Raw genomic sequence first — 15,824 nt, 5'->3', positions numbered from 1 at the left:
ATATCCATGTTCCAACTGTAAGAAGGCCACACTGCCTGTTTCCAGTTGAGCATGGGTACAACAGAAGGGCAATGGAAATGTATTTTGTTGCAGTTTTAGGCACCTATTTTATGAAGCATATTTTTCTACCCCAAATCATGCGGAAATGGCCATTTCCACATGAGTATGGCAACTTTTAAGTATGTGTGTCATTTAGCAAAGCAGATCATAGATTTCTCTGGCATTCATTAACTTGGTACCGATGTGTCCATAGATCTCTATGGGGACAGCTATTTACCAAGCTGCAAAAAAGCATAGCTTTCCACAAAATCCTAATGCCATCCTCAGATGGTATTAAGCATATCTTGCCTTGTTTTTTGGCCAATACAATATATAAAAACAAACAAAACTGAAATAGACAGGCACAATAAGAACTGTTCAGCAGCCCTTCTCATTCAAAGACCCCAGCCACAAAAGGTCTGATATAAAGTAACAAAAAAATAGATGGAAGTTTTTCACGTGTCATTTTCACATATGATACGTTGAATTATACAAGGAGGATTTATACCTCAAATAAGAGAGGGAACATTTTGTGAAGAGCACTGCACTTCAAAACAGTGAAGTTGAATGAATAATATTAATTTATTCATTGATATATAAGGACATATCGTGTTTTCTTTTTGTTTTCTTGTTTTATGGCCGCCAGAGACTGTAGTCTTTATGTTGTTAGAATTTGCTCATGTGCCACTCTTCGGCTGCACATGCACAGTATATACCAGCCGGCTAAAATTTATGCAATGTCTTTCGCCACAGCAGATAGACATCACTGAGGGGAGGTGGGGAGGGGGTACTTTGCCGGGACAGTAGTTTTCAGAAGTGCTGTCTCTGCTAAAGGTCAATGATAAGTGGAGGAAAGTGCAATCAATAATGAAAATTATCAGGGGAAAACCCTGAATATTAGTAAATAGGGCATCTTAATGAGGTTCAAGTGGGACGGAGAAGTGCAGTTTTATAAACTTTCCAGGGCTAGGAATACGTCAGTAGGAATTTTGGCTTATGTAATCATATTCTTGTAATGAGTTCATCACATATTTATTAAATACCAGCACCATCAGAAAACCAACACATCACGGTGGGACGTGACCTATGGGTTTCATTAACCGCTTCAGTGCAAAAGACGAGTAGGACTTGTCCTTAGAAGTTTAGAGGGTCATGTAAAAGAAAAATTCCACTTGGCACTCAAGGGGTTAACAGACTGTCTATTATTGGTAGAAATTGGCTTTAAAGTTGTGCCCTTCACTCTGTCGTAAATGCCTTGGACGTTATTTAAATTGGCTTTTGTTGGGGACTAGAGATGAGCAAAATCTTTTTAAAACTGTTACCTAAAATATTCACATCATTGCGCAGTTAGATGCAAAATATTGTGTATTTCTAGAATGAAATTTAGCCTCAAGTCTTCCAAATTTTAGTTCAACCATAACACAGCAGATTAAATTGACTGTTGTTCAGCTCTACTACTAGGGGGAAATTTATCAGGTTGTGAGTTTTCCATTTTTGCAAAATGTTCTATGCCAATAATATTAATGTACATCAGTGAACTTTGGTTACAGTTTCCTTACGAATTATTGCTATTTACTGTATTTATTCTGACCTACAATGGATAAAGTTACTAGAATGAGTAGTAGCAAATTTTGGTAGAATTTACTACTGCTAGATTCAAGCGGCCAAATTTAGCTGATAAATCAAAGCTTCTTAACTAGTATTCTAAAATGTGTTCCTTGTTATTCAAAACCAGGGAACAATTCTGAGTATTGGTTAAGTGACAATGCATCCCCTGCCAATGTATTCTTAATTATTTCTCCAATGTGCAATTTATTTTTGTATCTTGTACCAAGGGATAATCTACACCAATGGGAGAAAGTGTCCAGGGGAGAAGACACCACAGTTTGGCTTCCCAACCAGTCAATGGCAACAGATTCATCAGATTCTCTTCCTGTTAAGATTGATGACTGATCAACAGTGACTGTATTTATAAAAAAAACAAAGAAAAAACAAGTGACCAGAAGAAAAGCGTGTGTGAACAGAAGCTTCACAGAAGGGAAGAGCAAAGCCAGTGACATACATAGACCAATGCATTTCATAGGCATATATCTTTTAGCAAAATGACAGTGCTCAGTAATCTAATTTTATGTTCACTGCATAGTAACTATTCTGGGTACTTTTGATTTCGGACCTACCTGGTACTAAAATGCTGCAGCTAGCATGCGATTTATGGGGTCTAAATACACATAGGCAGACTATAGCATAACTATTTCATTAAATCTACATGGTCGGAGCTGTAATCTATCCATTTTTGTAATCCTAAGCGTGACTGCTAGAATTGCATCACAAAACATGTTCATTTACTAAGCAGCTCTGATGTTCTCCTGGCATTGTTATTGGTAGAAGTTTCCCTGTTCAAAAAAAGTCAAGCCTTTGGAAGCCTTTATTTGGGAAGCATTGTTAGCACTTAAAGTACTATGAAAGGTTCATTTCTTTAAAATGGATAGTTTATATTTGCCTGTTGAAGGTCATCTTCTGCTGGCTTATTTGTGCACTTGTGTTTGCTTTAAGGTCTGCAAAATTGGTTTCATAAACATTCTATTAACAATCTTGTCCATTGAAAATGTGCAAGATTTCAAAGACATTTGTGGTGGAAAGGTATTTATACTGTGCATTTCAACTCCATGTGCGAAGTCCAAAAGTGGACAACTTTTTAATGTTTCCTCTGTTACCCTGTTTGTAACCAGCTAGCAAGAGTAACATATTAATTTGAAATGGTACAATGAATATCCTGAACATTGTACTGTAGAACAAATCAACACTTACAATAGCAGGGAAACCTTCATTATCTGTGCTATGATCAATTGGAAACTGGTTGACCATTGCATGTCTGTCATCTTGGTCAAGTTTTTTTTTCCTTAACTTTCCATGAATTGTAACTTAATTAACCAAACTTCTCAACCATCCTGCTCCATGCACTTGTTAGTACTATCAAGTGGAGGTTCCACAGTACACACTTTTTAGTTAAGAGTAGCAACTTCTGGCAAATTAAATTTGTTTTGCCATACTGTATTGAAATTCAAGTATTTGGAGCTAATTCACTAACCACACACTTTGAACAAATGTGCTGTAACCCATAGTAATCGGATGCCTGCTTTCATTTTCCAATCAAGAAAATGAATTGGAAAATGATGGCATATTCTTGGTTGCTATAGATACCACCATATGTGTACATCAAAGAAGTCACTGTGTGAGACCTAAATGATTGTCCAAATTCTACAATGAAAGCTTTATTAGTATATGGTTTGAAGTGGCAACATTGCTAGCTTACTCTATTCTACAATATAAGTATACACCAAAATTCTATAATCAATTTTGTAATGTCATTTTCAAAATTCAGAGTTTAATTCAACTTAAATTCAAAATGTCAATATTCTAGACGTACAATATTATATAATTTGTACATCTAGATGTTAATGGAACATTGTCAAGAAGTAATTGGCCCACATATTAAGTGTGCCTACAATGAAACTGGTGCAGAGCATTTTCTGTTTTGTCATTATTTAACATACAAGCCTTGCACTCTAAGTTCTGGGCTACACAGGGGATTTTGGACCACCGAAGGGGTGCATGCTACCTCAATACAAAATCATGCAAGGCTCTTAATAATGTAACCTCTGGCCCGCCTAAAAATGTTGCGTTGCCTGACGCCTGATTTAAGAAAATCAAGCATGTGGATCAAAATTGTTTGTCACCTTAGCTGTACTTTAAAAAAACAAAATAAAAAAAAAAGCCCAAACATTTAACTGAACTTACTAGTAGTTTTGAAGAATGCTGCAAAGTAATATGTATTTGTTGTAGATCATTATGTTAGAATACATTCACTCATTATTTTTGTATAATATATAATATGAGGTATATTAAAACATGAAAATAGAATGCACTAGGGCACAGGGGAAGTAATGTTACAAAGCACATATCAGTCTCTCAGGTGTGTGTTGCGGGAAGAGGGTGGTATTGTCTATATCTTGGTGCATAGGGAAAAGGTACTATAACACATATCAACCAATTGGATTCTAACAATCAGTTTACAGCTTGGAATATAAAAGCATCATCTGGCTTGTATGCACTGCTGTAGCTTTTCATCTGTGGCCCAGTTTTCATATATATTCTTGACAGAGCCTTATAGAACTGTTACTAAAGTATGTCTGCAGATCTGTGCAGCGAGTTGGAAACACACCTGGGAAACTGCTTGTGTATGCCTTCAATTAAGCTGCACTAATTAACTACTGACCCTTTACCCGTTCACTTGATGATTATCCTATTAACTTTATATTGTGTCTTTAAGCATATACAGTACAGCAGCCATATTTTCCCTTAGGGCTTCCTGGAAGTCCACAGAAATTAAATTTTGAGCACTTACAGTATACTTTTTTCATAACTGTAAATTTTCAGTTCGCATATAAAATAAGCACTGGCAAAATAACAAACTGATTATAGAGTTTATCGAGTTCTTTACATTTGCAGTGTTTTTTGTATATTTTTCTATACTATATATTATAGAATATAATCTTAAAGATTTTTTTATTTGACTAATGTATCTTGAAATATGTTTTAAAGCATCTACTGTAAATACGACTGGATGCCTTCTTGTATGAAGTAAAAACCCCTTCTTAAAATATGCAGCTTTTACTGTTCCTGGTGGAGATATAAGGGCTCATGCGGAGTTGAATACAAATTGCCTTTTTGATGTATAAAACGCTTTTTCACATGTGAGCAAGTGTACAACCCACTAATTTCGGAACTGGTGTTTGGTGTGCATGTGCAGAGGTAAAAAAAAAAAAAAAGCTTATTATATGGGAAAAAAACGCAATTTACATGAGCACCATGGTTTGACCACATATATGAAAGTCTATAGGAAATAAATCTAACATAAGTTTATTATAGTAAGCCATAGCTACTTATATACTCAAATTTGTATGTTTTGCTTTTGAAACCGAACACTGTTTTTGGGGAGTATTTTGTGTCCGTACAGGTTTGGTTTTGTGAGGCAGACCTGTAGTTTGAATTTGCTACTTTCTGCACAAATCTTGCGAAAGTAAATTATCTTCAGGTCAGTGAAGTCCATGTGTCTCCACCTTTGAACTGTTCATTTAAAAGCATGTGTATTTCTCATGCATTTGACAGGAGTCCAATGGCATCTTGCTCAGCACATGGAAATTCTGCATATATTTTTGGTGCATTCTGCATGTGGTTTTTTTATAAATTCAGCAGGATTCAATTAATGGAATTGGAGTACCTATGCATGCCTCCCCTTATCTTCAGTTGGTACTTTGTGAACTTTATTAAATGTGACTCTATAGAAGGGTAATAAATACAGTTTTTTGTGTTTTGAATAGTTCTCAATAGAGATTAGTGAAATTACACTGTTTTGTGGATGACGGTCTATTAATTCTGTTGTGAGGTGTTGTTAGGGGAAAACCTAAGGCCAAATTTGCAGAACAATCTCTCTAGTAGCCAACTGTCCCTAATTTCTAGGAAGAGTCCCTGGAAATATCTCTATTTTTAGGTTATACAATATTTATTTACTGAAGGGAAGAATTAAAGTGCATTTCCACAGAATAATGTGATTATCTCTGTTTTGCGATATAGTCTTAGTATTTGTTTTCTTATTCTGTGTTGTGTTTTGCCTTTCATTATACATGGTAGATAATACTTGATCATATAAATAAGTGTAAATTGTAATGACAAGCACCTTGCTATTTATAGGTAATCATTTAGCTGAAAATAGAATATCTTCTAGCGGGCATTTGAATTGATGGTTTTTGGAGCCATACATGGCCCTCTCAGTCGTCTATTTATGGCCCTTAACCACATTCATGGTTTTAAGTTAAATTTAATTTTGTTACACAACTCACATTGCTTATAATATTTAGTAGCTGGTTTAAGATTACTAGTGTCATTTTCTTGTAATTTTATATATAATTAAGGGTAAAAATGGCACAAATTGCACTAACTCAACTTTAGATGTCGTCAGTACTCACTGAACTCCACTCCCAATGTTATTTGAATGCAACATGTCTGTTCTAAGGAGACAGCCTATGTAATGTCACAGCAAATGTTCATCATGGTCCCACAATGCTTTAATTTTATATAATTTATTATTGGAATGGATTGTACAACACCCTCATCAGTCTTCTGATAAAGGCTCATGGAGGCCAATTCAATTCAGCCGTGTTATTCTAGGAATAACGCGGCCTGCCCTTTATTACCATTAATACGGTAATAGTGCGTGGTATTACTATTACTACGTTCACTTAAATGCTGAATTTTGCTCATGGACCCGAACAAAAATATGGGTTAAAATTACTGTATAAACGGTAAGTCTATTAGCGCTGTGTTATTCCTAGACTAACGTGGCTGAATTGAATCAGCCCCACAGAATGGAATGCTCAGTGTACAGCTACATTAGCCATTTTGAATTGTTTGAAAAGCTTGCACATTTTAGCTGCCTTAAAATAAGAGAAAATGAATCACGAATACATATATGCCACACATTTCTGCAATCACACTTAATTAATTTAAATACTTGGTACATAATGAATCAGATTTATTTTAATCTCCTTAATGACACTTAATGCATTGTTGCATTTTGGTACCAGTGTTTTGATTTAATTTTATTTTTTACAAAATAAGTATTCCCTATTTTTTGTTGCCTTTCTATAATTAACAGCATGTAGTGGGGACACTTGTAGAATTTGGTGCACAGGTAACTCACAATAGGCAATTAGATTGGTTTTCATTTTTAAAATGGGACTAGAAAGTTACAGTGATTGGATATTTACAGCATTTTTATTTGAAAAATTACCAATGAACTTGTGTTTTGAAATGATCTGGCAATGAGTTTTCTCAGTGTATACAGTTCCTTACATGCAAAATTTAGGGTACTGTAATGGCATTCTCTTGAAAATTGATATGTCCATTCCATTGACTGGCAAATTCTGCATACATTATTTCTTGATGACCACATTCACTGTTAAATTAATTTTAAATGAGAGATGGTCCACTAACATTTATAAGGAAACTTGTCCTTTTTTTGTTGTTCCTGGAATGTCTTGACCAATTTAAGTTGTTGGCTAATTTTTTTTTCCCTTGAGAAATACAAAGTAGAAATATGTTTCATTTTGAATTTAATGGTTTATGTGTAAAATGTTTCAAACGACTCATTGATTGTTTTTTGTTAACACTTATACATGTCGTCTTGTAAGGGCTAAACTACACAAGTGGTCTTTAGTTTTTCAATCATGGGCGGGTAATTGCTTCCCAGCAATCGCCTGTTTTGCAATCTAGGCTATACGCCATTATCACATTGCATTAACTTTGAACATTTGATCATGTTCATTGCAATTCATCACTCATTCATGCAGTTTTGTTTTTTATTTTGGGAAATTCAGGGCTGGAATTCTGTTTTGAACTTCATAATGAAATTTCAGATACATATAGTTTAATCTCAAGAAATTCATTATGCATATCAACATAGTGTGAATGAATCTCATGAGATTTAATAGTCTAGGAAACAGACTTCCAATCAACTGTGTAGTTTAGGCCTTACACTTGTGTAAACATGTTGAAATACATTGGAGATCACAAAATAATTCACTATTGCAGTTAAGTTTATTTGCTTGCGGACCAAAAACTGTGCTTGATATTTAGTAATACGGGTTATGTTTAGTTTAAAAGGAAAAATAAATAAAAATAAGACTCATTTTTAAAGATATCCATCTGAATTTAAAATGGCAAATGCAGTGTATGTTTTGGATCTACTCATCTAGAATAAAATGTAGACTGCAAACCTAATATATAGAATTTTGCATATATATAATGAGTTAAAATAATAGAAAGCGAACAAAAATATGCAAGTGCAATAATTTCAAAATGTCTTAACTTTGCATATGACTTATAAATAATGTACATGTGTATTTTCCCTTGTTTTTTTATTATATATATGTATATTTAAAATAAAAACTTTAAGTTTGTACAGTAGATTACTTGTATGCTGTAGTTGGTATGTAAATAAATGTAGAAAAAAATGAACATTCTGTTATATATATATATTATACATATTGTATGCAATGTAGAACAAAATTAAAAGATCTGTTGATATGTAATAAATATAAAATATATTTTATGTATTATACTTGTAGACTTATACAGATATATTTCAAATTGCTCTTAGTTTTAAAGGCAATTTACTTTGCAGTGAAAAAAATGAATACAGATCTTTTTGTATATTTTTTTTTTTTTATTATTATTATTAAATATTCTTTGCTGTTGTGGAAAATGAATGTACCATTAAATTTGTGGTATTAAAAAAAGCACACCATGTGCTAAATTTAAAAAAAGGAATAACAGATCTACCAGATAAGATGGTTTAATATATGAAATTGCAGGCCCCACCTGTTTCATGATACATGTTTTCCAAATTTGATCACCTTTTGTGGCAACTTTAGGTATTTATCCTGTGATTTTTATTTCTAAATACAGTAAAGAATTTATTAAACTGAAGTTTGTATGTGTACTTTTTTTTTCTTCATAAACTTTCCATAGAGAGGGTCTGATGGTACAGACCCTCTAACATGACCCCTTCCAAATGGTACGAAATGCTACTGAACTTACTACTTAAGTTTCTATTACACATACATAAGCTGAATCAATTGATATTAAAATTAATTCAGCATAAGTAACTGCAATAGTAAATTACGTGGCATGTTTGTTAGCAGAACATTTTGTACTAGATAGAAGAGGTCTGCAACTAATTGTTGTAATTTGGCAAACTAAACTCCAAAAGATAGTTATGAAATGCTGAACATGTCTGCCTAAATGTAGAACTAGCAGTGGTTTTACATGGAAAAATTTTGGACTTTAAGAGAAGTGTTACATATCTTTGATGGACTAAGATGACTCCACATTCAAAGAAACACGATAGATATTTGCATTAGGGATGGGGCGAATTGATTTGGATCATTTTGGAACTCAGCAGATAACAACCAATGGAGGATCGGTAACCCCCGTCCCATTTTCAAAGCAGTGGGTTTTTAAAAAATTTTTATGGTTACTTTAAACAGCAACAGACCTGTGAAACCAGGGCCATTGCAAACTTCGAAATGGTAATCTTTTCCCACTGCCTCTCTTACCACAAAATCCCATAGCCCACAATTTCCACCATTGTACTCTACCCATAAATTATAAATTACAATGTTTTATGCTGGTAGAGTAGTACCCCGCACATACCTGCTCTTCCACCAACTACAGAAGTATACTTGTCTATAAAATGAAAAAGAGAAAATTAAAGGAATTGTGTTGCAAACTGTTGCTTTAAACATATAAAACAGTCTGCTACCTCTGCAACTCAGGCTTATGTGGCCACAAATTCAATCCTGGGTAGATACTTGCAGGGCTGCCTAGAGGAACTCAGGGCCCCGGTACAACAAATTCATGGGGCCCCCCTTATAGTTGAGTAAGCAAAAAAAAAATTCAGGGGTGTGGTCAAACAATTGGTGGCAATGCGCTATTGGGGCGTAGCTAGCACTACAAAATCACTAGGTCCTGAATTCACCGGAGCGTGACATTTGTCCAAGCACGCCTGACTTTCATGACATCTAGCACCCTTGAGTAGTATAGGAAGAATGCAGTGCGTACAGAAAGAGTTCAATCTTGGCCTGCACCCACTGGGCTCACCAAACATTGGCATTGTCCCTACTAGAATTACAACATTTCACACACTATGCTGCTCTGTCCTACCTGTTCTTCTCACTTTTACCACATGTGGCTGCTGGTTTCTTTAGTTGCGGCTTGTGTGGATCCTGGAATGTTGGAGGACCTATTTGGAAAAAAAAATGGCTATATTTAGAAAACTACAGCCAGCCCCACCGTTAAATCAATAGCATCCATGAGTAATAATTAGGCCTTCCTCCAGCCCAAACATTAAAATAGTATTCCCATTACCCCGCAAACAAAATAGCAGCCATTATCCACCCTCTACCTCACACACACTACATTGCCAAAAGCTCCGTGCCATCACTCACATTACTGTGCCCCTTTATAATCGCCACGCTATGCCCCCTTATGATCACACTGCGCCCTCCATGCTGCCTTTGCCCCTTTCTTCATCCCCCTGTGCCATGCTGTTTTTGCCCTCTTTTCTTCATCCCCCTGTGCCATGCTGCTTTTGTCCCTCTTTTCTTTAACCCCCTGTGCAATGCTGCTTGTCCCTCTTTCCTTTAACCCCCTGTGCCATGCTGCTTTTGTCCCTCTTTCCTTTAACCCTCTGTGCCATGCTGCTTGTTCCTCTTTTCTTTAACCCCCTGTGCCATGCTGCGCTTGTCCCTTTTTTCTTTAACCCTATGTGCCATGCTGCTTGTCCCTCTTTTCTTCAACCCCCTGTGCCTCTCTGCGTTTCTTTTCTTTCACTTACCTCTGTACTGCTTTCTTTCATCTTTATTTTCTTTTCTTCCGTCTTCTTCTGTGCGCGGGTCTTCACTGGATGTCGGGCGTGACGTTATGACGTTACGCCCGACATTCATTGCAAGCAGAGAGCGGAGGAGGGACGCCGGCGCTGCGATCATGTGAGTATTTCTATACACACATGATCCCGACGCCGCCACCGCAGCTCCTCCCTTCCCCCCTCCCCCCTTCTCCCCGACAAAAAAAAAAAACATGTGTGAAAAAAAAAAGAGTGTGGGCCCGGGTAATTAGTACCTGCCCCCCCCCTTTTCGGTGGCCCTGGATACGTGAATACAAATGACGCTTTTGCAGTTCATAGTCCTGATTCTAATTGACAGTTTGAAATATTTTCTTGCCATATTTTAATATTCATATCAACAGGAATAATCACACTTTGTTTTCAGTTTATACAAAGAGACACTTATGAATCTTCACTTAATGACAACAATTATCATAAAAGATGTGTAGGTAAAATGCAACGCACATTATCATTTTAAAAGATAAAGGGCACCATAGATTCTGTATCATTGGACAATCTTGCAGGTATGACATACATACTATAAAATATTTATATTGCATGAATGCACTAAACATTTTTACAGATACAAGTATATAGTTGAGCATAATAACACATACATGGATAGTCATGAGCTAGCAATAGCAATATGGATACAAACTCCATGTGAGTGAACAAACAGCAGAAAAGTCTCTATAATGCATGAAACCAGGATTGTGCTCTGTAGACCAACATGAGACATAAGGTAGAAAGGACCAGGTAAGAATAAAGTACTAAAAGAAAGAATATGTGAATTTTGTGAGCATTACATGGTTAGAGCCAGTGAGTGTATGCTGGTATAATATAGAACCATATCCCCTTTGTTTTCATATTGTTTGGAATCTGTAAGTATAGAGTACATTTTAAGTACACCGGGGAGACTCCATTGCTAACTGCATAGGTTCTCAGTTCCCACTGTGATTTATGGGAATTTTAGATTCTAAAACCAAAAGTTTTTCTCAGAATATTGGTCAAGTCATATAATTTCCACAACTACTTTATTCAGAGTAATACATAGTTTCTATGGTCAGCCAGATCTAGATTTACTTAAGAATACCATCCACATCAACGTTTTTTTTTGTAAGAGACAACAGATTCTTTAACATCTGACAATTGTACAGATACAACATTCATGAATACAATTAAGCAATTAAATATCCTCCAGATAATGAGAGGTTATTCAATGGATAAGGAAAGGAAGAGATATAAGGATCGGGTCTGTGCATGCGCTCAGCGCCGAGCAGGATGTGGGCGGTAAGTGTGCCGTTCCCTGGCCAGGGAAACTGAGGGACCGATGTATGACAGTACCCCACACCCCCTTTAAAGGTGGACACGGACACCTAGGGCAAGGTTTCTTAGGAAATTTGGAGTGGAATTTCTTTAGTAAGGAAGGAGCATTGATGTCCAAAGCGTTGATCCAGGAGCGTTCTTCAGGATCAAACCCCTTCTAATCCACCAAATACTTGATTTCACCTCTGGAAGTTTTTGGAGTCCAGGATTTGGTTGACTTAAAACTCCTCTTCCTCGTGAATCTTCAGAGGAGCTTGAGATGGTGTTGAAGAGGAAAATCGATTGATGACCAAAGGGTTTGGTAAAGAAATATGTATTGGAGATGCAGAAAGAAGCCGTGAGTTTCAAATTGAAGCAGACCGGGTTGATGACCCGCATGATTTTAAAGGAGTCAATAAAACAAAGAACAAATTTTGAGTCCGTGGAGATGAGTGTATATGTAGACTTAGGATTTCCGACTTCCCATTAATAAAAAAAAATGTTACTAGCTAGCTGAGAACAAAAAGGCACTGCTATACCTCCTCTGTAGAGCTTAAACAGAGGTCATAGCGTTACCAAGAAATTGCCATCATTGTACACCTACGCATGTGCGTTAGGAATAATTTCAGCTACGTGTTTCTTCAGCATGTGCCTTTGTTGAAAGTGCTAACACATTTGGATTCCAACTCTACAGAATGGCGTAATACTTTTTCATATTTGCCGATTTCTCACAGTGATAGTAGTCTGGTTCTATTTATGTTCCAACTAAAATAGCAATTGCTTCATCAGCCCTTTTATCACCAATTAATTAAATCAGATGAGGTTATCTGGAATATAAATGGGAGAAGCAAAATAAGCCTATTATCACACTTTTTCACCAGCAAGTCAAGTGGCAAAAGAAAATAGGGTGGCTTGGGTGCCATCTCAGTGAGAAGTCTGCCTGCAGAGCTCCGCAGCAGATGTTGCCTTTCTACCTGGTTATTATCCCCATTGTGGATACCAATTGCCCACAGCAGTGGCTGAAGAAGTCCGGCACACAAAGCGTGTCCTGGAAGCTCCTTACACCCAAGACAGGCCACCCTATTTACCCGGCGATGACCTTATCCACGGACCCTGAGGTGCATCCCTTTATTGAGCGCCGCTTGACCTGCTGCCCTGTGTGGAGTAAGGACCCTGTTCGGAGAAGGCCCAGGAGTGTCACTTGAACCCAGGAGCAGATTGCCATCTGGTCTGCGGAGGCGCAGCGTGCGGCCTGCTGGGACCCCGGCCTGGAGTGTTGGCGACGTCCCGCTCCCCGAACTTCCAGTTATCGGAGACTCGCTTCCGGTCACGGCGATCGTAGTACCCTGTCAGCAGCCCCCAAAAGAGAAGTAGGCCCTTGAACCTCTACCCCTGCTGGGCAGCCAATTAAATATCTTTAGCCCCTAGGCTGGTGAACCATTCGGACCATAGAGTCCCCGCACTCCCCTTCCTTACTATTATCTGGGTGGTTGGAGTGCAGTGGGTACAGTGAAAGTTGGAGGTGTCTATTACTATAAGAGTGAAACGTTCTCCACTACTACCACTGGGAGGTGATCATTCATTGCCAGTCTCTCCATGTGATTCGACACAGCAGTCTAATACAAAGTTTTCGGCTGCTATGTGAATTTTACTATGCTGCCCATCCTAGGTAAAACCCCTTTCATCTAAGCTGAGATCAGTGTGCGATCTCCTCCCTTATCTTCCTCGCTTTCCTCACTTTATCCCGCCTGCCTATTGGTTAGTCTTAACCATGTCTACCAAACCTAAGAAAGTGACATTGGGAACGCCAGCAAATTTCTTTGGATCAAAACCTAAACCCTCCTCCCCCCAAGCTGATTGCCAGGGGCCATTGGGATCTTTGTCTTCTGATGTTGAGCTTGACCCCCAGATTCAAGCGGTAATGACTAGTCTCCTGGAGGGGAGGGGGTGAAGACGATTTTCTACCAAGAGCTGACAAAAGTGGTCAGTGAGTTCAAAACTGAGCTAAGCACGTTGGGCAACAGGACGGATGCCCTAGAATCAAAAAGGGATGATATTTGCTGTTCCAACTCTGCTATTGACACAGAACTCTTCCGTCTTCTCGACAAAGTTGAAAGCTTGAAAGAAAGACAAGAGGATTCTGAAAATCGATCCTGCGTAATGATATCCGCATCAGAAATGTGCCGGAAGAAGTCCGCGCTACGGATATCCAGCCTTTCCTCAAGTCATTCTTCCTTCACCTCCTCCTGGATATCTCTGAAGCTGACTGTCTTATGGCCTGGGCTCAGTGTGCCTTGAGAGCTAAGCTTTCCAGTGGACAACCCCCTCGGGGATCATAGTCCGTTTACATTAGTTTCAAACCAGAGACCGCACCCCCTTTGCTACCAGGGACCAATCCGTGGTCTCTTTTTGGGACATGGATATTCAGTTATTACAGAACCTTGCTCCGTCCACAATACAAAAATGGAGGGACCTGGAGCCAGTCACCAAGATTCTCCGCCAGCATAATATCCGATAATGCTGGTGTTTCCCATTCCAGCTCCAAGTCTCAGCTGCTAATTCCTCTCACTTTGTTAAAACTTTGGATCAAGGTAAAAATCTCCTGGACAAGCCTTCTTCCTGTGGCCTCGGCTCCTCATTCTCTTCCCCCTCAGGCTCAGCACCCAGCCCTCTCTCAGCCTGAGTGATCCTGGTCCTCCAGACAATGTTCTCGGGACACAGATCCACCCAGATATGACATTGCTAGTGCCAAGATTTTTTCCTTCAATTGCCTTTTTTTTCAGATGGCCTCTTAATGCCAGGTGGAACTCATTACTCTGCCTACTAATTTTAGGTTTCTTTAGTTCCTTCACAATTTTAAGTATATTACTCAGTTTGGTATTTTTCGAAAAATGTTTATCAGTTTGGCTTAGTTTTCAATCCTTTGTAATTTTCTGCCTTCTCGCAACCAATGAAGCTATTGATGCTCTGTTGTCTTGTTTCCACTGCATTGCTTTTTGACTTGTTAGCCTGAAGAGCTAATGTCTCTCCCTATTCATCTCTTCCCTTCCCTCTCCCTTGCCCCCCTCACCCCCCCATCCCCTTATGTGATAAGTTTCTATAAGTGTAGCTAAAATAATTGCTTGTTTAATACAACTTTTTTACCACTGGATACAAGGGTTATTCACAGGGCACCTCTTTTTATATTGTGTATTGGTCTGGTCTAGGCTCTGTGATTTAATCCCTCACAACCTAGCCTACTCAACCTACCCCCTAATGGGATGGGGATCCCCAATCCCCCCCACCTGCTTTATCCTGGCCCCCCATCACTTCCTACCACTCTCTATATGGTGATTAATGTTTGTTATATTTCCTCCGCACACTGTTCTATGGCTAGAATTGAATTTTTATGTAATAAGTCTTTTCTCTTGGTCTCCTCAGGTTATGGCAGCGTTTTTGCACTGTACAAGACCTAGGACCACCCCCCACGTACCCTCAGACATTGTTTACTTTGTTATGTTTTGGATTTTGAAAATGTCTTTGAATCCTCTCAGGATTCCTTTCATTCAGGGTTCTCGCCCAATTGGGCTTCTTTTCTCCTTCTCTCCGCTTCTTTCTCTAGTGACTATGATCCCCTCTTTTACTTGTTCTTAATGCATCTGTTTCATGAACGAACTAACTGGTTATGCTCCCCTTGTAAGTATCTAGTGCTATCATTGGAGGTTGGCTCCCCGCGACTGCCATGGCTCTGAAGTTCTTCTCAGTCAATGTGAACGGCCTCAACTCCCCACGTAAACGCACGATTCTCTTAGGCGCTTGTAGGAGAGAAAAAGCAGACATTGTATTTCTGCAAGAAAGTCATCTTACTGGAGACCATTCACAACTTCAGGGTAAGCAGTTTTCCCAGACCATCTTTGCCTTGACAGATAGTAAGAAATGGGGTGTTGCTATTTTGATTCATAGTAAAGTCCCCTTTCTTCACTCCAAGACTTATTCA

At 38.2% G+C, this 15,824-nt stretch overlaps 1 protein-coding gene across 1 annotated transcript in view; it reads left to right on the top strand.

The window, feature by feature from the left end:
• The window catches only part of PDE10A (phosphodiesterase 10A), a 178,364-nt gene extending 169,778 nt beyond the window's left edge, over positions 1-8,586 (top strand). The window contains exon 22 of the mRNA XM_075203294.1: positions 1,875-8,586. Coding sequence (XP_075059395.1) covers positions 1,875-1,992 — 118 coding nt within the window. The 3' untranslated portion in view covers positions 1,993-8,586. The remainder of the gene's footprint in view (positions 1-1,874) is intronic.
• Positions 8,587-15,824: the final 7,238 nt, after the last annotated feature.

The sequence above is a fragment of the Mixophyes fleayi genome, chromosome 3, assembly GCF_038048845.1.
Source record: "Mixophyes fleayi isolate aMixFle1 chromosome 3, aMixFle1.hap1, whole genome shotgun sequence".
NCBI classification, from domain to species: Eukaryota; Metazoa; Chordata; class Amphibia; order Anura; family Limnodynastidae; genus Mixophyes; species Mixophyes fleayi.
Note: the sequence above shows the minus strand (reverse complement) of the source record. Positions and strands in the feature narration are given on the sequence as shown.